This window comes from Salvelinus fontinalis, chromosome 32 (assembly GCF_029448725.1).
Source record: "Salvelinus fontinalis isolate EN_2023a chromosome 32, ASM2944872v1, whole genome shotgun sequence".
In the NCBI taxonomy this organism is placed as follows: Eukaryota; Metazoa; Chordata; class Actinopteri; order Salmoniformes; family Salmonidae; genus Salvelinus; species Salvelinus fontinalis.
In genome coordinates, this window is record NC_074696.1 from 18151504 (window position 1) to 18177600 (window position 26097).

General features: G+C 46.0%; 3 protein-coding genes across 5 annotated transcripts; 1 reads left to right on the forward strand and 2 right to left on the reverse strand.

Annotated features, from left to right (window-relative positions):
• Nucleotides 1-4088: 4088 nt before the first annotated feature.
• On the reverse strand, nt 4089-21879 carry pex1 (peroxisomal biogenesis factor 1). Of its 2 annotated transcripts, none has more exons than XM_055893581.1 (24): nt 21671-21879; nt 21317-21463; nt 21127-21210; nt 20732-20846; nt 19659-20434; nt 19371-19490; nt 19092-19215; nt 17162-17274; nt 16972-17057; nt 16435-16567; nt 16102-16198; nt 15841-16011; nt 15557-15711; nt 14211-14397; nt 13747-13913; nt 13290-13424; nt 12880-12944; nt 12641-12783; nt 8403-8506; nt 6278-6454; nt 5526-5786; nt 4821-5009; nt 4610-4740; nt 4089-4391 (listed from the first exon to the last, which is right to left on the reverse strand). In XM_055893581.1, the coding sequence occupies exons 1-24, from the start codon at nt 21776-21778 to the stop codon at nt 4307-4309; spliced, it is 3873 nt and encodes a 1290-aa protein (XP_055749556.1). In that variant the 5' UTR covers nt 21779-21879; the 3' UTR covers nt 4089-4306. The 2 variants fall into 2 exon arrangements, with proteins under 2 accessions (XP_055749556.1, XP_055749557.1); XM_055893582.1 differs by having other exon boundaries at nt 21317-21413; nt 21671-21760.
• Nucleotides 21880-21935: 56 nt separating this feature from the next.
• Nucleotides 21936-23871, forward strand: rbm48 (RNA binding motif protein 48). 2 transcript variants are annotated; one of them, XM_055893583.1, is made up of 5 exons: nt 21936-22121; nt 22276-22466; nt 22641-22792; nt 22907-23511; nt 23619-23871. In XM_055893583.1, exons 1-5 carry the CDS (start codon nt 21999-22001, stop codon nt 23688-23690), a joined length of 1143 nt encoding a protein of 380 aa, XP_055749558.1. In that variant the 5' UTR covers nt 21936-21998; the 3' UTR covers nt 23691-23871. The 2 variants fall into 2 exon arrangements, with proteins under 2 accessions (XP_055749558.1, XP_055749559.1); XM_055893584.1 differs by having other exon boundaries at nt 21937-22121; nt 22641-22786.
• LOC129830825 (calaxin-like) lies at nt 23845-25947 on the reverse strand. Its single transcript, XM_055893586.1, has 4 exons — nt 24767-25947; nt 24343-24480; nt 24041-24139; nt 23845-23931 (listed from the first exon to the last, which is right to left on the reverse strand). The coding sequence occupies exons 2-4, from the start codon at nt 24439-24441 to the stop codon at nt 23881-23883; spliced, it is 249 nt and encodes an 82-aa protein (XP_055749561.1). The 5' UTR covers nt 24442-24480; nt 24767-25947; the 3' UTR covers nt 23845-23880.
• Between the last annotated feature and the right edge of the window lie 150 nt (nt 25948-26097).

Sequence of the window (26097 nt, forward strand, 5' to 3'; positions counted from 1 at the left end):
AACATCCTCCCGGAAACCCTAGACCCACTCCAATTCGCATACCGCCCCAACAGATCCACAGATGACGCAATTGCACTCCACACTGCCCTTTCCCACCTGTACAAAAGGAACACCTATGTGAGTACATTGTTCATTAACTACAGCTCAGCGTTCAACACCATAGTGCCCACAAAGATCATCACTAAGCTATGGACCCTGGGAATAAACACCTCGCTCTTGCAACTAGATCCTGGACTTCTGCCACAGTAATCCTCAACACGGGGCCCCTCAGGGGTGTATGCTTAGTCCCCTCCTGTACTCCATGTTCACCCACAACTGTGTGATTAAGCACGATTCACCATCATTAAGTTTGCTGACGACACAATGGAGGTAGGCCAAGCCTCCTGCCATCCAGGACCTCTATACTAGGCGGTGTCAGAGGAAGGCCCAAAAAATGTACAAAGACTACAGTCACCCAAGTCATAGACTGTTCTCTCTGCTACCATATGGCAAGGGGTACCGGAGCGCCAAGTCCAGGTCCAAAAGGCTCCTTAACAGCTTCTACCCATAAGCTATAAGATTGCTGAACAATGAATCAAATAGACACCCGTAATATTTACATTGACACCCCCCACACACTGCTGCTACTTGCTGTTTATTATCTATGCATAGTCACTTTACCCCTACCTACATGCACAAATTACATTTAGTTTATTTCGGAAATATTTTCTTAACTGCATTTTGGTTAGGGCTTGTAAATAAGAATTTACCGGTAAGGTCTACCTGTTGTATTCAGCGCATGTGACAAATACAACTTTGCATAATACCCTAGATGCAGTCGCACCGCTAAAAACTAAAAATCATTTGTCACAAGAAACTAGCAAAGGAGCAAATGACGGACACCTCTTTGAATATGCGTATTTCTCCAAAACTCAGTTGTCCTGAGTCTGCACAGAACTGCCAGGACCTCGGATCAATGGAGACACAAGTTTCTTAATCCTGTATCGTTCAACACATTCACAAAAATAATAATGGCCTCTAAACCTTCCAGCGGCCTACTGAACCCTGTTCTAACTAAACTACTGAAAGAGCTACTTCCTGTGCTTGGCCCTCCTATGTTGAACATAATACATGTCTCCCTATCCTCCGGATGTGTGCCAAATTTACTAAAATCTGAATCTTTGTCTAAAAATAATGCAGAAAAGCTCATCCATGCTTTTGTCACTTCAAGATTAGACTACTGTAATGCTATACTCTCCAGCTACCTGGATAAAGCGCTAGAATCCTGACTATAACACCAAAATGTGATCATATTACTCCAGTGCTAGCCTCTGGCGTCCTGATAAGGCTAGGGCTGATTTCAAGGTTTTACTACTAACCTACAAAGCATTACATGGACTTGCTCCTACCTAGCTCTCCAATTTGGTCCTGTTGTACATGCCTACACGTACGCTACGGTCACAAGACGCAGACCTCATTGTTCCTAGAATTTCTAAGCAAACAGCTAGAGACAGGGATTTCTCCTATAGCGCTCCATTTTTATGAAATGGTCTGCCGATCCATGTAAGAAACGCAGTCTTGGTCTCAGCCTTTGACTTTACTGACGACTCATCTATCTCTTCAGTAGGTGCTATGATTGAGTGTAGTCTGACCCAGGGGTGTGAAGGTGAAGGGCACTGGAGTGACGAACCACCCTTGCGGTCTTTGACTGGCCGGCTACCCTCTACACTGGGATTCTCTGCCTCTGACCCTATTACCAGGGCTGAGTCACTGGCTTACTGGTGCTCTTCTATGCCGTCCCAAGGAGGGGTGCATCACGTCTTGCCAGGCTTTTTTCGCTATATTCGACTTGAGTGGGTTGAGTCACTGACGTTATGTTGCGCCCTCTCAGGCGCGTGTGGTGGGGGAGATCTTTTTGGGCTATACATTGTCTCAGGGTAGTAAGTTGGTGGTCTGTTGAGATCCCTCTGGTGGTGTGGGTGCTGTGGCAAAGTGGGTGGGGATACAGTGCATTCTGAAAGTATTCAGACATTTTCCACATTTTTTTACATTACAGCCTTATTCTAAAATGTATTAAATAGTTTTTTCCCCCCTCATCAATCTACACACAATACCCCATAATGACAAAGCAAAAACAGGTTTTAGAAATGTTTGCAAATGTATAAAAAAAACTACTGAAAAATCACATTTACATAAGTTTCAGACCCTTTACTCAGTACTTAGTTGAAGCACCTTTGGCAGCGACTACAGCCTCGAGTCTTCTTGGGTATGACGCTACAAGCTTGGCACACCTGTATTTGGGGTGTTTCTCCCATTCTTCTCTGCAGATCCTCTCAAGCTCTGTCAGGTTGGATGGGGAGTGTCGCTGCACAGCTATTTAAGTCTCTCCAGAGATGTTTGATCGGGTTAAAGTCCGGGCTCTGGCTGGGTCACTCAAGGACAATCAGAGACTTGTCCCAAAGCCACTCCTGCGTTTTCTTGACTGTGTTCACCCCAGTCTGAGGTCTTGAGCAGGTTTTCATCAAGGATCTCTGTACTTTGCTCCGTTCATATTTGCCTCGATCCTGACTAGTTTCCCAGACCCTGCTGCTGAAAAACATCCCCACAGCATGATGCTGACACCACCATGCTTCACCGTAGAGATGGTGCCAGGTTTCCTCCATACGTGATGTTTGGAATTCAGGCCAAATAGTTCAATCTTGGTTTCATCAGACCAGAGAATCTTGTTTCTCATGGTCTGAGAGTCCTTTAGGTGCCTTTTGGCAAACTCCAAGCGGGCTGTCATGTGCCTTTTTACTGAGGAGTAGCTTCCGTATGGCCACTCTACCATAAAGGCCTGATTGGTGGAGTCCTGCAGAGATGGTTGTCCTTCTGGAAGGTTCTCCCATCTCCACAGAGGAACTCTGGAGCTCTGTCAGAGTGACCATCGGGTACTTGTTCACCTCACTGACCAAGGTCCTTCTCCCCCCACTTGCTCAGTTTGGCCGCCAGGTGGCCAGCTCTTGGAAGAATCTTGGTGGTTCCAAACTTCTTCTGTTTAAGAATGATGGATGCCATTGTGTTCTTGGGGAACTTCAATGTTGCAGAAATGTTTTGGTACCCTTCACCAGATCTGTGCCTTGACATAATCCTGTCTCGGAGCTCTACGGACAATTCCTTCGATCTCATGGCTTGGTTTTTGCACTGTCAACTGTGGGACCTTATATAGACAGGTGTGTGTGTGCCTTTCCAAATCATGTCCAATCAATTTAATTTACCACAAGTGGACTCCAGTCAAGTTGTAGAAACATCTCAAGGACGATCATTGGAAACAGGATGCACCTGAGCTCAATTTCTAGTCTCATAGCAAAGGGTCTGAATAAGGTATTTAATATTTTTATTTAATACATTTGCAAAAAAAATCTAAATCTGTTTTCATTGTGTAGATGAGAATTTTAGAATAAGGCTTTAATGTAACAAAACGTGGAAAGAGTCAACTGGTCTGAATACTTTCCAAATGTACTGTATATCCTGCCTGGTTGGTCCTGTCTGGGGGTATCGTCGGACAGGGCCACAGTGTTGCTTTCTCTTTGAGGTTTTAGGCTGGGTTTCTGTATTAGCACTTTGACATCTGCTGATGTAAAAAGGGCTTTATAAATACATTTGATTGATGATCAGGACACGTTAGCACAAGGTATAAATGGGGCTATTGTGTAGACCTGACCAATCTTGATCGGATGACGAAAAGCACAATGGTCTAAGCGGATCTAGAGTAGCATCGTTTTCTCCATCTAGTGCAGGGTTCCCCAATAGGCGACCCCCAGGGTCATTTTCATTGGACATGTATAAAGAGTCATATGTGATCATATCCCAATGTAAATCAAGGTTTGATTTTTTTATTTATTTGTCAAACACTATCTGTTTGGGTTTTATTCGGTCTTTTTGTAGTGTACAAATTATAACCATGTCCCAGCTGCTCAAGAAAAAAAAAGTATCACACGGCTGAACGAAATTGAGGACCCCTGATCTGCTGGTTCCTAGCTGGAAAACCTGTGCCTCTGCATTAGTGATATCACAATTATACAGTACTGTAGGTGTAACATGATAAATGAAATGCAAAAAATATGAAGTAATATCATAATGTTAATTGTTTAATTTGTGATACATTGTACATTTTTACATGTTTTTTTACATGATAATTTAGTTGGAAACATTAACCATCAATATGTCCGTATCATACAATAGTGTACAATCATATTTATATTATGTAGCAGATACATTAAATAAAAATGGCTAAATTACCATTACATTTGCAGGTCAAAATTAACAGATAGACATACACGTGTCATTAAGCAAGCGTTACTCTTTGGCCGGGTTTGAACGTCACTGTGCTCTGAGACTTTCCTTCTCCCGAAGCTCCAAAGGACTCATACCTGATGAGACAGAAAACAACAAGGCTGGAAAGAAGAACGCTTTAGACCAGGGTTGGGAAACTTTGATGGGGGTGGGGGCTACAAAACAGAGAACTCATCATGAGGGGCCGCAGTGGCTGGTGGATATGCATATATATTTGGTGTTTTGATTTCCTGAGAAATTGATCAAAGTATTGACATTTTTATGGAAAGCAAAGATGTACTGCAGTTCTACTCACAGGTCTGTGTACCTCCTCCAGTCCTGCTTGCTGAGGGAGGCTCTGGTGGTATCCAGGGCTGAGGTGAGGTGGGCCTGACACAGGAGCAGACCTGGCCTGATGGGGCCACCCTGGACCGGGACACTGTCCTCCTGCACAGACAGACAAACACCTCCTACAATTACTAGTGCTTTGAGAGTAATGTATGAAAGGTGCTTTATAAAGTACTGACAGTAGCTCGTCTGTAGTTGCTCTTGATGTTGCTGATTTCCAGACGGAGGTGGTCTAGCTGCTCATGGCTGAGCTCCTCGTAGCCATCCTGTAGAGAGGACATATAGGCCGGGGGGTGGGAGAAGCCAGGGTCTCTGACCGACGCACCGGTCAGGTCATTAGAGTTGGGCCCCGAGACACCCTGGGAGTTCTAGGGGGACAGGCAAAGGGAGGGTGAACACAAAACAGCTTTAGACAGAGCTCTCTACATAAAGGAGTGCATGTCATTTCAAAAGATTTGCTAATGACTTGTAGGTCTATAAGGGGTAACACTTTATTTGGATAATCCCAAGAAGATAGTTATTGAACATCTACAAACCGTCAACAACATTTCAACTAACTATCCAATAACCCTAACCCTTATTGTTAGCAAGCAGTTGCTTAGATAGTATAGATCCATAGATCTATATGGGACTATCCAAAACAAAGTGTTACCCTACACGGTTCTTTCCATATTACATTATTCTCATCCCGCTAGTTCCCTTTCCATGACACTATGTGATTGATTGTCCAATCATAATATTGTGTCCCAAATGGCACCCTATTCCCAATATCATGCACTATTTTTGACTAGTACCCTATGGCCCCATAGGACCCTGATTAAATGTACAGTAGTTCACTACATAAGAGAACAAGGTGCTGTTTGGGACGCAGCCCATCATCTCACCAGTCCTGAGTGGGAAGGGTTGCCCAGCTCGGACTCAAAGGAGCTGCCGAAGTACAGCCTCCAGATGTTACCACGGGGGTCCTCAGGGGGGACACCACGGGGGTCCTCAGGGGGGACATCACTGGGGTCCAGCAGCACCATGGAGTGGTCCAGCCCGCACCCTCTCTCCCCTTCCCCAGTCGAGTCATCAGATCCACTGCTGTGGTTCAGAAAGATCATGGAGGACAGGCTTATGTCGCTGTCCGAACCCGAGCCCAGGTCCTAGAGGGATAGAGAGGAGAGGTTTACTGGTCCTGGAGGGAAAGAGGGATAGAGAGGAGAGGTTTACTGGTCCTGGAGGGATAGAGTGGTTTCAAATGAAATGTATAGGAGTACGGGCTCATTGTAATGTCTGGGATGGAATAGATGGAATGGTATCAAACATATACCATGTTTGACTCCATTCAGCCATTACAAGGAGCACGTCCTCCTATAGCTCCTCCCACCAGCCTCCACTGCCAGAAACCTCAAAAGATTATTGGTCCTTCACAGCAGATCTTTCTGTTGGTTACTTTTACAGATCCATTTAACTCTACCATTCATTAAAACTATTACCCTGTTAATGACAAATCCATGTAGCTCCACTATTAAACCCATAGTCCTCTCTAATGAAGCTAAGGTATTAGAACCAATAGCTGACTGAATATCATACAAAGCTGTAGTGTATCTCTACCATTAGACCCACAGCGCCCCCTGGCGGTAGAATGACTCACATGCAGCAGGGTGGGCCCCAGGCTGCTGTGGATGGCCTCTAGCTGGGCGTTGTACAGTAGGGCCTTCAGGTCAGCGCCAGTGAACGTGTCTGTGGCCCTGGCCATCTGCTCCAGGTCCACATCGTCAGCCAGGGGAACCGAGTGGCTCAGAGCCCTCAGGATCTCTACACGCGCCTCCTGGAAGGGGGGGGGGGGGGACCATCGGGTTATATACAACATACAAAAACTCAAAAGGGTGCGTCCCAAATGACAGGCTATTCCCAACATTATCATTGGCCCTATATAGGACTGAGTGTGGTCCAGACCTGGTCAGGAGGGGGACAGTAGAGACTATATAGAACTGAGTGTGGTCCAGACCTGGTCAGCAGGGGGACAGTAGAGACTATATAGGACTGAGTGTGGTCCAGACCTGGTCAGCAGGGGGACAGTAGAGACTATAGAGGACTGAGTGTGGTCCAGACCTGGTCAGCAGGGGGACAGTAGAGACTATAGAGGACTGAGTGTGGTCCAGACCTGGTCAGCAGGGGGACAGTAGAGACTATAGAGGACTGAGTGTGGTCCAGACCTGGTCAGCAGGGGGACAGTAGAGACTATATAGGACTGAGTGTGGTCAAGACCTGGTCAGCAGGGGGACAGTAGAGACTATAGAGGACTGAGTGTGGTCCAGACCTGGTCAGCAGGGGGACAGTAGAGACTATATAGGACTGAGCGTGGTCCAGACCTGGTCAGCAGGGGGACAGTAGAGACTATATAGGACTGAGTGTGGTCCAGACCTGGTCAGCAGGGGGACAGTAGAGACTATAGAGGACTGAGTGTGGTCCAGACCTGGTCAGCAGGGGGACAGTAGAGACTATAGAGGACTGAGTGTGGTCCAGACCTGGTCAGCAGGGGGACAGTAGAGACTATATAGGACTGAGTGTGGTCCAGACCTGGTCAGCAGGGGGACAGTAGAGACTATATAGGACTGAGTGTGGTCCAGACCTGGTCAGCAGGGGGACAGTAGAGACTATATAGGACTGAGTGTGGTCCAGACCTGGTCAGCAGGGGGACAGTAGAGACTATAGAGGACTGAGTGTGGTCCAGACCTGGTCAGCAGGGGGACAGTAGAGACTATAGAGGACTGAGTGTGGTCCAGACCTGGTCAGGAGGGGGACAGTAGAGACTATATAGGACTGAGTGTGGTCCAGACCTGGTCAGCAGGGGGACAGTAGAGACTATAGAGGACTGAGTGTGGTCCAGACCTGGACAGCAGGGGGACAGTAGAGACTATATAGGACTGAGTGTGGTCCAGACCTGGTCAGCAGGGGGACAGTAGAGACTATAGAGGACTGAGTGTGGTCCAGACCTGGTCAGCAGGGGGACAGTAGAGACTATAGAGGACTGAGTGTGGTCCAGACCTGGTCAGCAGGGGGACAGTAGAGACTATAGAGGACTGAGTGTGGTCCAGACCTGGTCAGCAGGGGGACAGTAGAGACTATATAGGACTGAGTGTGGTCCAGACCTGGTCAGCAGGGGGACAGTAGAGACTATATAGGACTGAGTGTGGTCCAGACCTGGTCAGCAGGGGGACAGTAGAGACTATATAGGACTGAGTGTGGTCCAGACCTGGTCAGCAGGGGGACAGTAGAGACTATATAGGACTGAGTGTGGTCCAGACCTGGTCAGCAGGGGGACAGTAGAGACTATATAGGACTGAGTGTGGTCCAGACCTGGTCAGCAGGGGGACAGTAGAGACTATAGAGGACTGAGTGTGGTCCAGACCTGGTCAGCAGGGGGACATTAGAGACTATATAGGACTGAGTGTGGTCCAGACCTGGTCAGCAGGGGGACATTAGAGACTATATAGGACTGAGTGTGGTCCAGACCTGGTCAGCAGGGGGACAGTAGAGACTATAGAGGACTGAGTGTGGTCCAGACCTGGTCAGCAGGGGGACAGTAGAGACTATATAGGACTGAGTGTGGTCCAGACCTGGTCAGCAGGGGGACAGTAGAGACTATAGAGGACTGAGTGTGGTCCAGACCTGGTCAGGAGGGGGACAGTAGAGACTATAGAGGACTGAGTGTGGTCCAGACCTGGTCAGGAGGGGGACAGTAGAGACTATAGAGGGCTGAGTGTGGTCCAGACCTGGTCAGGAGGGGGACAGTAGAGGGACTTGTCCAGGCGGCCAGGCCTCAGCAGGGCAGGATCTATCAGGTCTGGACGACTAGTGGCAGCCAGGACATACACACCTGGACGCGAGTGCGCACACACACACACACACACAGACATGCAAACCGCAAAACAAAAGGAACATTACTCACTAAAATGATAGTGCTGGTAAAATGACTGTACTGTTGTTCATTTATCTAAATATATAAACAATTAAAGTATATCATAAAACTAAATCAAGCATACTAAGCAAAGCCTAATGAAATGGGCCAAAAGCTAGTAGGATACTAACCCTATGTAGGGACTGGGATAGATAGGGTACTAACCCTGGGTGGTGTGTCCTGTGTAGGGACTGGGATATATAGGGTACTAACCCTGGGTGGTGTGTCCTGTGTAGGGACTGGGATAGATAGGGTACTAACCCTGGGTGGTGTGTAGGGACTGAGATAGATAGGGTACTAACCCTGGGTGGTGTGTCCTGTGTAGGGACTGGGATAGATAGGGTACTAACCCTGGGTGGTGTGTCCTGTGTAGGGACTGGGATAGATAGGGTACTAACCCTGGGTGGTGTGTCCTGTGTAGGGACTGAGATAGATAGGGTACTAACCCTGGGTGGTGTGTCCTGTGTAGGGACTGGGATAGATAGGGTACTAACCCTGGGTGGTGTGTCCTGTGTAGGGACTGGGATAGATAGGGTACTAACCCTGGGTGGTGTGTCCTGTGTAGGGACTGGGATAGATAGGGTATTAACCCTGGGTGGTGTGTCCTGTGTAGGGACTGGGATAGATAGGGTACTAACCCTGAGTGGTGTGTCCTGTGTAGGTACTGGGATAGATAGGGTACTAACCCTGGGTGCTGTGTAGGGACTGAGATAGATAGGGTACTAACCCTGGGTGGTGTGTCCTGTGTAGGGACTGGGATAGATAGGGTACTAACCCTGGGTGCTGTGTAGGGACTGAGATAGATAGGGTACTAACCCTGGGTGGTGTGTCCTGTGTAGGGACTGGGATAGATAGGGTACTAACCCTGGGTGGTGTGTCCTGTGTAGGGACTGGGATAGATAGGGTACTAACCCTGGGTGGTGTGTCCTGTGTAGGGACTGGGATAGATAGGGTACTAACCCTGGGTGGTGTGTCCTGTGTAGGGACTGGGATAGATAGGGTACTAACCCTGAGTGGTGTGTCCTGTGTAGGGACTGGGATAGATAGGGTATTAACCCTGGGTGCTGCGTCCCCTGTGTAGGGACTGGGATAGATAGGGTACTAACCCTGGGTGCTGCGTCGTGTGTAGGGACTGAGATAGATAGGGTACTAACCCTGGGTGCTGTGTCCTGTGTAGGGACTGGGATAGATAGGGTACTAACCCTGGGTGCTGCGTCGTGTGTAGGGACTGAGATAGATATGGTACCAACCCTGGGTGGTGTGTCCTGTGTAGGTACTGGGATAGATAGGGTACTAACCCTGGGTGCTGCGTCCTGTGTAGGGACTGAGATAGATAGGGTACTAACCCTGGGTGCTGCGTCCCCTGTGTAGGGACTGAGATAGATAGGGTACTAACCCTGGGTGCTGCGTCCTGTGTAGGGACTGAGATAGATAGGGTACTAACCCTGGGTGCTGCGTCCCCTGTGTAGGGACTGAGATAGATAGGGTACTAACCCTGGGTGCTGCGTCCTGTGTAGGGACTGGGATAGATAGGGTACTAACCCTGGGTGCTGTGTCCCCTGTGTAGGGACTGGGATAGATAGGGTACTAACCCTGGGTGCTGTGTAGGGACTGGGATAGATAGGGTACTAACCCTGGGTGCTGCGTCCCCTGTGTAGGGACTGAGATAGATAGGGTACTAACCCTGGGTGCTGTGTCCTGTGTAGGGACTGAGATAGATAGGGTACTAACCCTGGGTGCTGTGTAGGGACTGAGATAGATAGGGTACTAACCCTGGGTGCTGCGTCCCCTGTGTAGGGACTGAGATAGATAGGGTACTAACCCTGGGTGCTGTGTCCTGTGTAGGGACTGAGATAGATAGGGTACTAACCCTGGGTGCTGTGTCCTGTGTAGGGACTGGGATAGATAGGGTACTAACCCTGGGTGCTGTGTCCTGTGTAGGGACTGAGATAGATAGAGTACTAACCCTGGGTGCTGCGTCGTGTGTAGGGACTGGGATAGATAGGGTACTAACCCTGGGTGCTGTGTCCTGTGTAGGGACTGAGATAGATAGGGTATTAACCCTGGGTGCTGCGTGCCCTGTGTAGGGACTGAGATAGATAGGGTATTAACCCTGGGTGCTGTGTCGTGTGTAGGGACTGGGATAGATAGGGTACTAACCCTGGGTGCTGCGTCGTGTGTAGGGACTGAGATAGATAGGGTACTAACCCTGGGTGCTGCGTGCCCTGTGTAGGGACTGAGATAGATAGGGTATTAACCCTGGGTGCTGCGTGCCCTGTGTAGGGACTGAGATAGATAGGGTATTAACCCTGGGTGCTGCGTCGTGTGTAGGGACTGAGATAGATAGGGTACTAACCCTGGGTGCTGCGTCGTGTGTAGGGACTGAGATAGATAGGGTACTAACCCTGGGTGCTGCGTCGTGTGTAGGGACTGGGATAGATAGGGTACTAACCCTGGGTGCTGCGTCGTGTGTAGGGACTGAGATAGATAGGGTACTAACCCTGGGTGCTGCGTCGTGTGTAGGGACTGGGATAGATAGGGTACTAACCCTGGGTGCTGCGTCGTGTGTAGGGACTGGGATAGATAGGGTACTAACCCTGGGTGCTGCGTCGTGTGTAGGGACTGGGATAGATAGGGTACTAACCCTGGGTGCTGCGTGCCCTGTGTAGGGAGTGGGATAGATAGGGTGCTGCGTCCCCTGTGTAGGGATTAGTATACATAGGGTGCTAACTAGAGGTCGACCGATTATGATTTTTCAACGCTGATACCGATTATTGGAGGACCAAAAAAGCCGATACCGATTAATCGGCAGATTATTATTATTTTTTTGTAATAATGACAATTACAACAATACTGAATGAACACTTATTTGAACTTAATATAATACATCAATAAAATCAATTTAGCCTCAAATAAATAATGAAACATGTTCAATTTGGTTTAAATAATGCAAAAACAAAGTGTTGGAGAAGAAAGTAAAAGTGCAATATGTGCCATGTAAGAAAGCTAACGTTTGAGTTCCTTGAAAGCTGGTGGTTCCTTTTAACATGAGTCTTCAATATTCCCAAACTGTTGCATATACCCTGACTCTGCGTGCAATGAACGCAAGAGAAGTGTCAAGAGAAATGACACAATTTCACCTGGTTAATATTGCCTGCTAACCTGGATTTCTTTTAGCTAAATATGCAGGTTTAAAAATATATACTTCTGTGTATTGATTTTAAGAAAGGCATTGATGTTTTGGTTAGGTACACGTTGGAGCAACGACAGTCCTTTTTCGCGAATGCGCAGTGCATCGATTATATGCAATGCAGGACACGCTAGATAAACTAGTAATATCATCAACCATGTGTAGTTATCACTAGTGATTATGATTGATTGATTGTTTTTATAAGATAAGTTTAATGCTAGCTAGCAACTTACCTTGGCTTCTTACTGCATTCGCGTAACAGGCAGGTGGTTAGAGCGTTGGACTAGTTAACCGTAAGGTTGCAAGATTGAATCCCTGAGCTGACAAGGTAAAAATCTGTCGTTCTGCCCTTGAAAAAGGCAGTTAACCCACCGTTCCTAGGCCGTCATTGAAAATAAGAATGTGTTCTTAAAAAAATAATAATAATAAATTTAAAAAACGGCAAAATCGGCGTCCAAAAATACCGATTTCCGATTGTTATGAAAATTTGAAATCGGCCATTACGATTAATCGGTCGACCTCTAGTGCTAAACCTTGGTGCTGCGTCCCCTGTGTAGGGATAGATAGGGTGATAACCCTGGGTGCTGCGTCCCCTGTGTAGGGATAGATAGGGTGATAACCCTGGGTGCTGCGTCCCCTGTGTAGGGACTGGGATAGATAGGGTGCTGCGTGCCCTGTGTAGGGAGTGGGATAGATAGGGTACTAAACCTGGGTGCTACGTGCCCTGTTAATTTGTCTAAATATATAAAAAGTGAAAGTATATCATAAAACTAAATCAAACCGACTAAGCAAAGCCTAATGAAATGTTTGTTAAACATATGACAGCAGTGTCTGTTCTAGATGCCGCCGCCCTCTCTCCGTACCCTGTAGTCCCTCCACCCCATCCAGCTGGGTCAGTAGCTGGTTGACCACCCGGTCAGTGACCCCGGTGTTGTCGTGACCCCTCCTGGGTGCCAGGGAGTCAAACTCATCAAAGAACAGAATGCAGGGCTTAGCAGCCTGGGCTCTGCAGGGGAACAGAAACACAGGGAACTATAGGTTAACACTATACCAGCACAGTTTGTAGCTATGGTTACAGTATTGTGTAGCAAAGTGCACACACCTCTGGAAGACGTCTCTGATAGCCTGCTCACTGGCTCCAATGTACTTGCTGAGGAGTTCGGGACCCTGAAAACAGTTAAAAAAACACACTCATATGCGACTCAATGAGACCATGCAACAATAAGTTCCCAGTGTTAACGCTTACCATGTATTCTTGTATTAGAACGTATTTCAATCAATCAAATGTATTTCTGAAGCCCTTTTTATATCAGCAGATCTCTCAAAGTGCTATACAGAAACCCGGCCTTTAAGCATTCATATATCTAGTCACCGATACTGGGGATGCGAACACAAATGGCACCCTATTCCCTACATAGTGCACTACTACCCTATGGTCCCTGGTCAAAAGTAGTGCACTATATAAGCAATAGGGTGCGATTTGAGACGGGTCCTGGTACATTTCAAACCCACCTTGATACTGATGAAGTTCATCCCACTCTCCTTGGCCACGGCACCAGCCAGCAGGGTTTTCCCAGTGCCTGGAGCGCCGTACAGCAGAAGTCCTGAGCGCTGCCGGATGGGAAGGCTGGAGAAGAGCACCGGATACTGGAACATACAGAGACTGACATGAGTGGGAGATGGGTGACTATCCAATACCACACCAAGTACCTCATATCAAATTCTATAGGCGAACAGCTCCACCAAAACCGAGACAAAGTTCTACAGCAGCACCAATTAATGTATTCATCCAACCTGTCCTGTATACTGTATAACCTGGGTAAGTAATTGAGAAACAATTTTCTGGTACAATAACAACCTGGTCTTCCTGTGAGATTTGTACTGACCTGATCCCAGATCATAGTCACGCTCACTATAGGAGATAGCAAGACAACATACACAGATCTGGGACCAGGCTAGTGAGATTCACCTTGGCGGGTAGCAGGATGGTGTCCATGAGTAACTGCCGTACTTGATGCAGCCCCCCTACCCTCTCAAGGCCTGCACCACTGGGGCTCTGCAGCTGAGCCCCCCACAGGGTGGGAGGGGTGAAGCCCTTCAGAGCCTGCACAAAATCCCTCCACGACAGACACACTCCTGGAACGAGGAGAAGACACAGACAGAGTATACGACATTACAATAAAGACAGCATAAGAACTGATTCTCATTTCAATGGACAACCAAGTACAGTACTCTATTACTGTAGTCATTGCATGGACACCAGGGTTAACACCCCTACTCTTACAACAAGTGCCATGGGATCTTTAATAACCTCAGAGTCAGGACACCCGTTTAACGTCCCATCCGAAAGACAGCACCCTACACAGGGCAATGTCCCCAATCACTGCCCTGGGGCATCCCATGTGTAGGGACTGGGATAGATAGGGTACTAACCCTGGGTGCTGCGTGCCCTGTGTAGGGCGTTGGCATGGATGGCCCTCTCTAGCAGCAGGGCCAGGTCACGGGGCAGGTAGCCCTCTGTTTCCTTGGCAACAATCCCCAGGTCAAGCGTGTGTAGGGTCTCCTTGGATACAGCAGTCTTACTGAGGATCAGACAGCGCAGGATCTCTCCTCTCTGGGCCTGACAGACAACACAGTCACAATACATATCAAATCTAATCAAATTTTACTTGTCACATTCTTCGTAAACATCAGGTGTAGACTAACAGTGAAATGATTACTTATGGGTCCTTTTCCAGAAAATATCAAAAATGCTACGCTTACAGATGGTCCACATAAACTGTTTGGCATAATTATTATCACAAATGTGAAGCTGACGCCTTTGTACAAATTACTCGACAGTCACAAAGCGAGACACAACTATGTAATACACATTATTAGAAAAAAAGCTACATGTAGCAACAAAGACACTCATGTCCATGTAGCGACAAAGACGCTATCATGTCCATGTAGCGACAAAGACACTATCATGTCCATGTAGCGACAAAGACGCTATCATGTCCATGTAGCGACAAAGACGCTATCATGTCCATGTAGCGACAAAGACGCTATCATGTCCATGTAGCGACAAAGACGCTATCATGTCCATGTAGCGACAAAGACGCTATCATGTCCATGTAGCGACAAAGACGCTATCATGTCCATGTAGCGACAAAGACGCTATCATGTCCATGTAGCGACAAAGACGCTATCATGTCCATGTAGCGACAAAGACGCTATCATGTCCATGTAGCGACAAAGACGCTATCATGTCCATGTAGCGACAAAGACGCTATCATGTCCATGTAGCGACAAAGACGCTATCATGTCCATGTAGCGACAAAGACACTATCATGTCCAAGAATGACAAAGACACTATCATGTCCATGTAGCGACAAAGACACTATCATGTCCATGTAGCGACAAAGACACTATCATGTCCATGTAGCGACAAAGACGCTATCATGTCCATGTAGCGACAAAGACGCTATCATGTCCATGTAGCGACAAAGACGCTATCATGTCCATGTAGCGACAAAGACGCTATCATGTCCATGTAGCGACAAAGACGCTATCATGTCCATGTAGCGACAAAGACACTATCATGTCCATGTAGCGACAAAGACACTATCATGTCCATGTAGCGACAAAGACACTATCATGTCCATGTAGCGACAAAGACACTATCATGTCCATGTAGCGACAAAGACACTATCATGTCCATGTAGCGACAAAGACACTATCATGTCCATGTAGCGACAAGACAGCGCAGAGGGGCAACTTGACCCTATCCCAGTTACCTGATCAGGAGGCTGGATGTGTATGAAGCCCTGGAGGAAGTGGGAACCCTGCACCTCCCTGAGTGACGGGTGGAGGGAATGTTCACTGTGACTGCTGATGACCAGAGACACCAGGCTGGAGCGCACCACCACGTCATGTACCATGTCCCTTAGACCTGGACAAGACACACAGGGAGGGGTCACGACACACAGATACACACAGATATTAGATGTCTATGAACAAGAAACACACACACAGACGCGTATGCGGATATGGACACACACAGAGTTGAGTAGTATCATACTCTGGGCAATGTGCAGCCTTAGCAGAGCCTCTGGTCCGTGTTCATGTTCCGGTGAGGTCGGTGCCCCCATCACATGATCCAGGTCATCCAGCAGGACCACAGAGGGCTGTCTCCACACCGCCTGTTCAAAAACCTCTTCCAATATCTGCCTCACGGTCTCTGCTCTCTTCCCTACAGAACATTATACAACAACACTGTATCATCATGGTCAAAAATAAACAAGTCACCACAGACACAATAAGTGAAAGGTCCAACTCTTACCTTTCAGCTTCTTGCAGTCAACCACCTCCACATGAGCATCCAGGTCCTCCATAGTTTTCCTACACAGAGCTCTGGAGAGAGCTGTCTTCCCACTTCCCTGTGAGGGAATACAAAACACCGGACAGTCACCAATGCTCACAGTCCACAATCTGATTGAGTGAGTCACTACAGCTGGCAGTGGTATCCGTTTTAACCTACATATTAACCCTTAATATCAAGATAAAACAGTTTTAACTCAATGTGATCTGACTCGGACATTCAGATCATGTCAGAATCAGTCCTGCTGATTTCTGGGAAAGATTGACAGGATGACCTGATGAGGTCAGAGGTTACCTTGGCCCCTGTGATGAGCAGGGCTCCGCCCCGGAGGCCCCGGCCGGTGGACACCAGCTCCCAAGAGAGAGGCCGTCCCATCAGGCTGTGGGAGAGGAAGTCAAACCCAGTACTGCTCAGCTCCTCCACACCACTGGGGACAGCACAAGAGGAGAACACAGGTCACATCATGGCAGGGCAGTGACACACTTTGGCCGCGTTCCAGACTGACTACGTTGCAGATGCATGCCAAATCGCATAATGCCTGGATAGGGGATTAACATGTCAACTAAGCAAATCATTTGATATGGCAGTCTGTTGCCCGACTGCGCAGTGGATGATGTTGCATTGCATCAACCAATGGTTGTGTGCCACGTCTGCAATGTAGTCGGCCTGGAACTCAACCAATATAAAAACAGCTACCATTAATCAACAATCAACCAAATACATTAATTCTATACAGTTTGTGAGATGTTTAGTATAAGAATATGCATTTGGTTCACACAGCTATCACTTCAACAGGTTACAGTGTGTTCTGTAAGGAATCTGGTGGTTTACCCAAGACTCCTGAGAGAGGGTAGATCTTGATTAGGTGTCTCACCCATGGCTTTCATTGTAGGCACGGTTACAGGTTCCCTGACAACCTAGACATCATGAGAAGGGGGGTGACTCAATATTAGGAAGGTATTCTTAATGTTTTGTACACTCAGTGTATGAAGTCTGAGTTAGCAAAGCTTGTCACTAGTACCTGTATGTCTGTTTTCTGTATCACACATGGAGCCAACAGAAACAACTGGTCAGGCGCTTTACTCTCCGTCTCAGGTTCTGACTTCAACACAGTCAGAGCAAACTCCACCTTGCCTGAAGTGAGAAGATCAAGATTGTATTACATTTACAATGCACTCCATACACTTTGGGTGAGATTGAAGAACTGACATTTCTTGATTTCTTGTTTTTTATTATTTGTGTATAGTGCCTTCAGACAGTATTCATACCCATTGACTTATTCCACATAGTTGTGTTCCAGCCTGAATTAAAAATGGATATAGATTTGTTTCTCACCCATCTACACAATGACAACGTGAAAACAAGTTTTTAGAAATGTTTGCAAATGTATTGATAATGAAATAAAGAAATCTCATATACATAAGTATTCACACCCCGGGGTCAATACTTTATAGAAGGTATTTTCACAGCTATTACAGCTGTGAGTCTTTCTGGGTAAGTCTGTAAGATCTTTGCACATTATTCTTAAAGAAAAATTTAAAGCTCTGTCAAGTTGATTGTTGATCATTTCTAGACAGCCATTTTTAAGTATTGCCATAGATTTTCAAGCTGATTTAAGCAAAAACTGTAACTGGGCCACTCAGGAACATTCAATGTCACCGTGGTAAGCAACTCCAGTGTAGATTTGGCCTTGTGTTTTAGGTTATTGTCTTGCTGAAAGGTGAATTTGCCTCCCAGCGTCTGTTGAAAAGCAGACTGAACCAGGTTTTCCTCTAGGATTTTGCCTGTGCTTATAACTGTATTCCGTTTCTTTTATCCTAAAAAAACCTCCCTAGTCGTTGCCGATGACAAGCATACCCATAACATGCCACCACCATGTTTGGAAATATGAAGAGTGGTATTCAGTGATGTGTTGGATTTTCCATGAACATATCGCTTTGTATTCAGGAAAAAAAGTACATTGATTTCTCACATTTTTTGCAGTATTACTTAATTAAGTGCCTTGTTGCGAACAGGATGCATGTTTTGGATGATTTTTTATTTTGTACAGGCTTCCTTTTTTCACTCTGTCATTTAGGTTAGTACTATGGAGTAATTACAATGTTGTTGATTCATCCTCAGCTCTCATATCACAACCATTAAACTGTGTAACCATTTTAAAATCACCATTGGCCTCATGGAGAAATCCCTGAGCAGTTTCCTTCCTCTCCGGCAACTGAGTTAGGAAGGACGCCTGTATCTTTGTAGTGACACACTATCCAAAGTCTAATTAATTACTTCACCATGCTCAAAGTGATATGCAGCATCTGCTTTTTTTATTTTTACCCATCTACCAAGCGGTGCCCTTCTTTGCGAAGCATTGAAAAACCTCCATGGTCTTTGCGGTTGAATCGGTGCTTGAAATTCACTACTCGATTGATAGACCTTACAGATAATTGTATGTGTGGGGTATAGAGATGAGGCAGTCATTCAAAAATAATGTTAACCACTATTATTGAACACAGAATGAGACCATGCAACTTATTATTTGACTTAAGCTAATTTTTACTGCTTTATTTAGGCTTTCCATAACAAAGGGGTTGAATACTTACTGACAAAATTATTCAGCTTTTCATTTGGAATTAATTTCCAAAAAGTTCTACAAACAAAATTCTACTTTGACATTATGGGGTATTGTGTGAAGTTCAGTGACACATAATCTAAATGAAACCACTTAAATTCAGACTATAACACTACAAAATGTGAAAAAGGTCAAGGGGTGTGAATACTTTCTGAAAGCACTGTATTTGTTTGACATTTTACTGCACAGTTAGAAGCTAGTAACACAAACATTTCACTGCAGCCGCTATAACATCTGCTAAAGTGTGTACATGACCAATAAACTTGGATTTTATTTTTATAGTGCACTATAAAGGGGACAGGGTGCCATTTGTGATGCATCCTATGTGTACCTTCAGTGGCAGGTAGGAGGATGGTGTTGGAGCGGCCGGTCAGACAGGCTAGTGGTTCGTGGCTCTGGGTGTGCAGCCAACCCAGGAAGGCAGTCTGAATCTCCACCTCACTCTCTGCTGCAGGCTAGGAGGACATCAGGGCAGGGGTCAAATAGCAACACGGAAAGTACAAGATTAGGCTGAATAGAACAGTAGAATCCATAGAATTACGTATACCAAATGTACCAATATGTCAAAGCTCTGGAGATATAACACGATGTAAAAATAAATGTTACTCACCAGTGGTTGTAAAGGCTGCAGGTGGATACTGGTGGCTACTTTAGGAGTTGACTTGATTGGCTTGATTCTCACTGATGAGTGTGGGTTGATATGAAGACTAGTTTCCAGGGATTGTGGGATCTGAGAAAAACAACCGTATGAGGCATGGATACATATGAGCCTCAATATGAATACGTTAGGGCTGACAAACCTGTAAACCATGGGTAGAACGATTGAGAATGGGTCATTGATTAGGTCTACATCATGCCTAACTTGAGTTTAGACGATGGATTAAGTACATGTACTCACCCAAACCCTTCCACTGTGGAGCTCTCCCTCTCTAGATGGTCCCTGCGTCCCTTTCAGCCCCTCTGTAAGGTGACACACCACCTTGACTACAGTGGCATCCTCTTTTTCCTCCCTGTCTCCTGCCCCACCAGCACCACCGGGCTGGGGAGCACCACCAGCACCACCGGGCTGGGGAGCACCACCAGCACCGCCACTCTTCTTCTTTTCCATGGCCTGCTTAGCCCTCTCTCTCACCTCCTTGGGAGAGAGCACCTTGGACAGTAGGCCGTACGTCACAGCTGGCTGGCCTCCATTGATATTACCTCCCATCTGCTGGCCCCAGGGCAGGATGTGGACAACGCCATGGGTGGCACTCAGAGGGCCAGGAGACACAGGCGGTGCTCTGCACACTCTGAAGACTGAGTCACAGAGGAAGGCAGGGATGGTGGGGATGGGGGGAGTCTCTCTCACAGGGTCAAAGTTCCCTGTTAGCATGTACCTGACCAGGTTCTTTACGTCTGCTATCCCGCCCCACTGCTGGGGGCTCTGGAGGGCAGCAGCGTTAGGACGTTGTTCTACAGGAAGTCCAGTCTCCTGAACGCTGAACTCCTGAGAGGACCTGGAGGAGGGTGAGAGGTCAAAGTTTGGCTGCCTGTGGAGGGGCTGGTTCTGATTGGATAAGGATGATCCAAAAGGAGCGACGGAGAGGTCCTCACTTCCAGCACGAATTTTAGGAGAGATGTGTAGTTCTGTGAACTGCTCTAATCGACCGTACGGTACAGTTGGGGTGAGTGAAGCTGCAGAAGAAGAGTATGATCGATAGTATGACATCAACTGCAGATGAGGCTGGTGGGAGGAGCTATAGGAGGGTGGGCTCATTGTAATGGCTGGAATGGAGTAAATGGAATGGAGTCAAACATGTGGTTTCCATATGTTTGATACCGTTCCAGAAATTACAATGAGCTTGTCGTCCTCCTTTAGCTCCTCCAACCAGCCTCCTCTGATCAACTGTTTCTTTGGTCATAACATAGGAGCTGGTGAGTTCATAACTGTTAGATGTTGAGAAAATGTAAAAAGTGAAAATCAGTGCTGACCGATTCTGATGTAGATGACTGTTCTCTGGTCCACCCACACAGGAAACACTGCATCAGGAAACACCACTCTAATCTGATCCAGGAGCTGCTGCTCCAGCGCTGCACTGTGGAGCTCCTGAGGACAAGACATGGTTAAATATTTACCCATCCCAGACTGTACATTTACAAACCATATTGACAGTTGCTCTTCAATGTTGAATTTGCTTTGACAGGAAAGGCTCAAAAATAGCCTGGGTAGCTGTCTGTTGCATGACAACGACAAAGGAGTTGAATGAAGAAGAAACCCACAGGCAACACTCCCAGGCTATACTAAAACCATACGGTACTAAATGTTTCTGATGGGTGAGCTTGCCTATTACACAATACTGTACAAAGACCTCTCTATAGGTTCTCACCAGGATTTCCCAGTCGTCAGAGGAGAGTGGCTCCACAAACACCTGCTGTACAGACAGGACTTGCTGGCATGACCGCAAGAAGCCCTGAAACCATCCAACATTAGTTAGTAATCAGGAAAAGTGGGGTTATCAAGGCATGATGAGTTTGGGGAATGGGAAAGAAGAGAATTAGTGAATGGGACATGATTACCTGCTCTCCATCTCTGAGTCCAAGCTTCTCTCCCAGTTGCCTGCTCAGCGCTACTTTATGGTCCTCCTGGTTGGCAGGGCTTCTGCTTCTGGTCCAGCTGAGAAACACACGGGCATCATGACCCCAGGACAGCTCCAGGGCCTGGTTCTTTATAACACAGAAGATAGCTAATTGCATGAAAAAACGTTGGGAAAATGTCATACTACAGATCAGCCCAGAAGAAATGGCATGCAATGGTTACAAGTGCAAGTTAGCTACCGGTAGTTTGCTGATAGTTTGGCATAGTTATTATTTGACACAACTAAAAAGACAACACTAACTAGCTGTTAGCTAGCTAGCTAGTTTATAGCTTACGTCATGGAGAGAGAGCTGTTTTAACAAGTTTGAAGGAAGGTGAAGAAAACAGTTTTTCGTGTTGTGGAAAATCAGAGTGACAGGTTGGATGCCATGATTGCCCAACATAACTAAATTTGCCCTTTTCAGAGCATGGAACTATATTGTTAGTAGCTAGCTAGCTAAACCACGTGAATGTACTCTTGGGGATCGATGCATTCGGTGCTATCTGGCAGGCAAAAGTAGCTGATCTGCTTTTTTGATTTTCACAGAGACATCGATGAGCTCAGATCCGATTATTGTCGTCTGGGAAACTACTTCCGGTTTGGTTTTGTTGTAATTCGCAAATATGGCAGGATTTACCAACAGCTCATGTTGGAGCACTCCAGAGGTTTATAAACATCATGAGCAGCAAAAGATTTGCCCCTCACGACCGAAGTATAGAGAAGGGAGAAGACTTAAAGCAGTTAAGGTAGGAATATCGTTTCCTTCAGCGAAATTCTGTATCCATGCTCAATACTTGGCCAAGTGAGCTAGCGAACTAGCTAGCTAGAAATCGAATGTATTTGGTTGATTGATAGATACAATTTAATGTATTTCTAACTCGTGCTATATTGCCCCTGTAGGTGTACACCATCAACTTGGAGTCTCGTTACCTGATGTTGCAAGGAGTCCCAGCCATCGGGGTGATGACAGAACTGATCGAGCTCTCTGCGCTGTACGGGGTTGTGGAGGAGTACAGGGTGCTGGATGAGTACCCTGCAGAGCAATTCACAGAGGTCTACCTCATCAAGTTCCAGAAACTCACCAGTGCAAGGTTAGGACAGGTTTTATAGGTTAGGATGAGATAGACAGGGACAGGTGTTTTCCCTGACCTTCATGTAACCTGGTCAGGAAAAACTTCAGGCCCTAGTTTTATCTAGCCTATTTGTACACCAGCTGGTAGACCACCTGTCTCAGCCAGTTATACTTTAAAGTAATTGTGTTTCAGGGCGGCCAAACGGCACATGGATGAGAAGAGTTTCTTTGGAGGTTTACTACATGTGTGCTATGCCCCAGAGTATGAGACGGTGGAGGACACCAGACTAAAGCTGCAAGACAGGAGACGATATGTGAACAGGACAACTCAAAATAAAAGTACAGGTGTTGTGCTAGTAGAATATTATCAGAACTATCTCTGGTATGTCATTCCCAATGTAAGAATGGTTATTATGATGTAGTTAGTTGACATATGATTCTTCTTTTTCGGTTGAGAAGCAAAGGAACAGGACCACGGGGAGGAAGAGGGCAAAAAGCCCATGTCTTCAGATGCAGTTGCTACCACAGCCAGGACTTCCTCGGGTGATGATCAGAGATCCAGTGATACCAGCAATAAGGGAGAGACTTCGAGTACCAGCCAAGGCCATTATTTAGGATTTCCTTTATTGCCTTTACCCCCACAGGAGTTTCTTCCTTACAGACATGCCCCATCTTATGATCGGTTGTATAGTTATCAGGCAAACCAATGCAGGACTATTCCAACAGAGGACAAAATGGGGTCATTGCATAATGCCATAAATACTAAACAGCAGCTGGCACCCAACATAAGCAGCGTTCCCTCCTCTTCTGGGGGAGACAGAGGAATAGTGAAAAGACTGAGTAAGAATCCACCCCCTGCAGCACCCCCAAGATTCGTACCGAGGACCACACATTTGGAGAACAGAAAACGGAAAATAGTAGAAACTAATAAAGACTCACTTTTTGGCTTTGTGGACAAAAATGAAATCCTCATTGGACCAAAACTACCAGACCGGCCTAAGATGGATATGGCGGACGAGTCATTGAACATAACAGCCAACATGATCAGAAATACATTGAAAAAGGTATATTCGTGGTCATTTGCTTCTTCAAATTGTTCACTCACAACAATTTCATACAATTGAAGAGTGATACAACACTACAGTAAATTAATTTCTTTCCTTGTTCTCAGGTTGCATCAGTTCCTGAAGTCAAGCCAACAGAGAAGAAGACAAAGTCAGCAAAGCCTCGGAGGAGAATCTAACAGACCTGTCCTGAAAGACTGCTTCTCACAGGGAATGAGGTGGACATTAGCAAGTTCTTACATTTCCACCATTCAAACGGAACTTCATATTTTCTCAACATGTTTTATTTATACATTTCCCATCAGTGTATGAGCAGATTTTTGTTTATAAAAAATAAAAAATGGTGTTATGAATAACTTAGTGATGTCCTTAACGCTCAAGTGAATCCTGGAATGCATGCTGCTCAAATGCCAATATGCTCTGTAACACAAAAGGAAAGAACATGTCAGACAATGGCAAAATATTATATTGTCCAATCCAGACAGACAAGTCATTACACTGTTTTTACAGTCTTAACTTCAAGGGTCACCTTGGCATCGTGAAGGCAGGTTCCAAAAGCCTCAAGCAATAGATTCTCATCTCTCACTGCCTTTTCAAAGTCTGCATAGGACAGTCTGCTGTCATGATCCTGAGGAAGGAAACAACTCATTGATATTTTATGTTCAGACAGTATATTTAATCTGAAACATGAATTGGTCAATTGTGGCCAAGTTAAACAGTGATTGTAAACACAGGGTACAATTAAGGTAGCCTGGCAGGTTAAACAATAGGTAGCACAGCATTCAGCCTGGTTTAACCTGATGAAAATGAAGATAAACATTTTGCCATTACCATCTTCTTGAGCGTGATTACCACCAGGTCTTTGATGCCCTCGTCTGGGTCCTCCTCTGTGGGCTGTCTGATCAGGCTGTTCTTCAGCATATGGAACATCTCTTCCCGGGAAATGTACACAAGTCATACACATCAAAGCTGTGAAAACCAAATGGGGGGCAGAGTCAATACATGGGTAGTAATATCGTAGATAACAGTCAAAAAGCCTACATGATACACTTTATAGCTTCATCCAATGTCCCAATGGAGAAAGACTGATAGTCCCTCGATCCACTCTTTCACACTGACGTAGCTGTCGTTGTCCTTGTCAAATGTGCAAAAGACTGGAATATAATACCATTTTTTTGTGATACCTTACCACATCAGTATCATACTTTATTTGATGCTTACATTCTGTTTTATGTGACAAAAGAGACACACCTACCTCTATCCATGATCATATCATCAGTCATTCCAAAGGTATTGTGCAGAATATTCCTGAATTTCCCACTGTCCAGGCCATTCCCTATCCTCCTGTCACTCTGATCCCCCAGGAGTCCATTGAATAGTCGGATCAGACAATCCGTTTCTGTTTAGTTAGTACTGCTTCCATATGCATCATTTCAATTTACATAGACTGATATATGCTTTTATTAATTTGCATCAACACAGGACATACTTTGACATGATCTCAACAAAGCAAGATTATAGCGCCCCCATCTGTCACGTAAACAGTGGTGCCAACACGTTCAATGGAAGGTGAGTTTTAGTTGGAGGAGCTAGACAACAATAGCTAGCTATTAACTTTTGTGTGCACGTTTTGTTATTAGATATATAGCTACTGTAGCTAGATAAATGCAGCGAAGTAGAAACTAGGTAACCGTTAGTTGGCTAGCTAGCTTTTATTTTTAGAAGTTCTGCGAAACGTTACTGTAACATAGCTATCTCAGGACGCAACGTAGACTCTGACAACTAACGTTAGCTATCAAAACTCAAACTTACAGTGTTTGACGTGTTTAGAAAGAGTTTCAGCGAGATTCTGAATACATTTTCTGGTCATAGCAGACATTTCAGCCATTGTAGATAGGAGGCAGGATTGTTGGCTAGTAGCTAGCTGTGGATACATAAACACTAATGTTAGCTACTTGTTGTTACCATAGTAACTCCAATTCACGTGCACAGAGCTTCACGTATAATACGGGCAATGGCTCGGAGAGTGAAGAGCATGAATGATACATAGGTTGCGTTCGTAAAATCACTCTGGCTATCTTCTCCGATTTCAGAACACTCTTGTCTGAGTGTGCGTGAGCGCAGAATAACTGATGACTTTACGAACGCTCAACACCGGTTGAATAAGGCTGGTGTCAGTAAACGTTGGCGTAACGAAATTGATGCCAGCAGTACAGTTACAGTCAACAACGCCCTGGATAACATGAAAAAAGCCTAACCAGCTCCGACAGGCTGAGTAAAATGGTCACACTGAGGTGTTCTCTCATTTGTGTCTGGAAGTACGTTAGCTAGCCAACGTTAGCCAGTTAGCTTGACTGCAGTTGTGAGGTCAGAATGCTAGGATCAACCCTACTCCTTGACCAAAGCGTCTAGTGTGCGCTCTGAATGTAGTAACTGACAATCTGACAGCGCTCTGAGTTTATGATCGCCCAGAGCGCACTCTGAGCACACCCATGCGCTCCAGAATTAATTTACGAACACACCCATACTGTACATAAATATATGACTGATACAATTTAGCCAGTGGAGATTGATAGCCTATAAGGA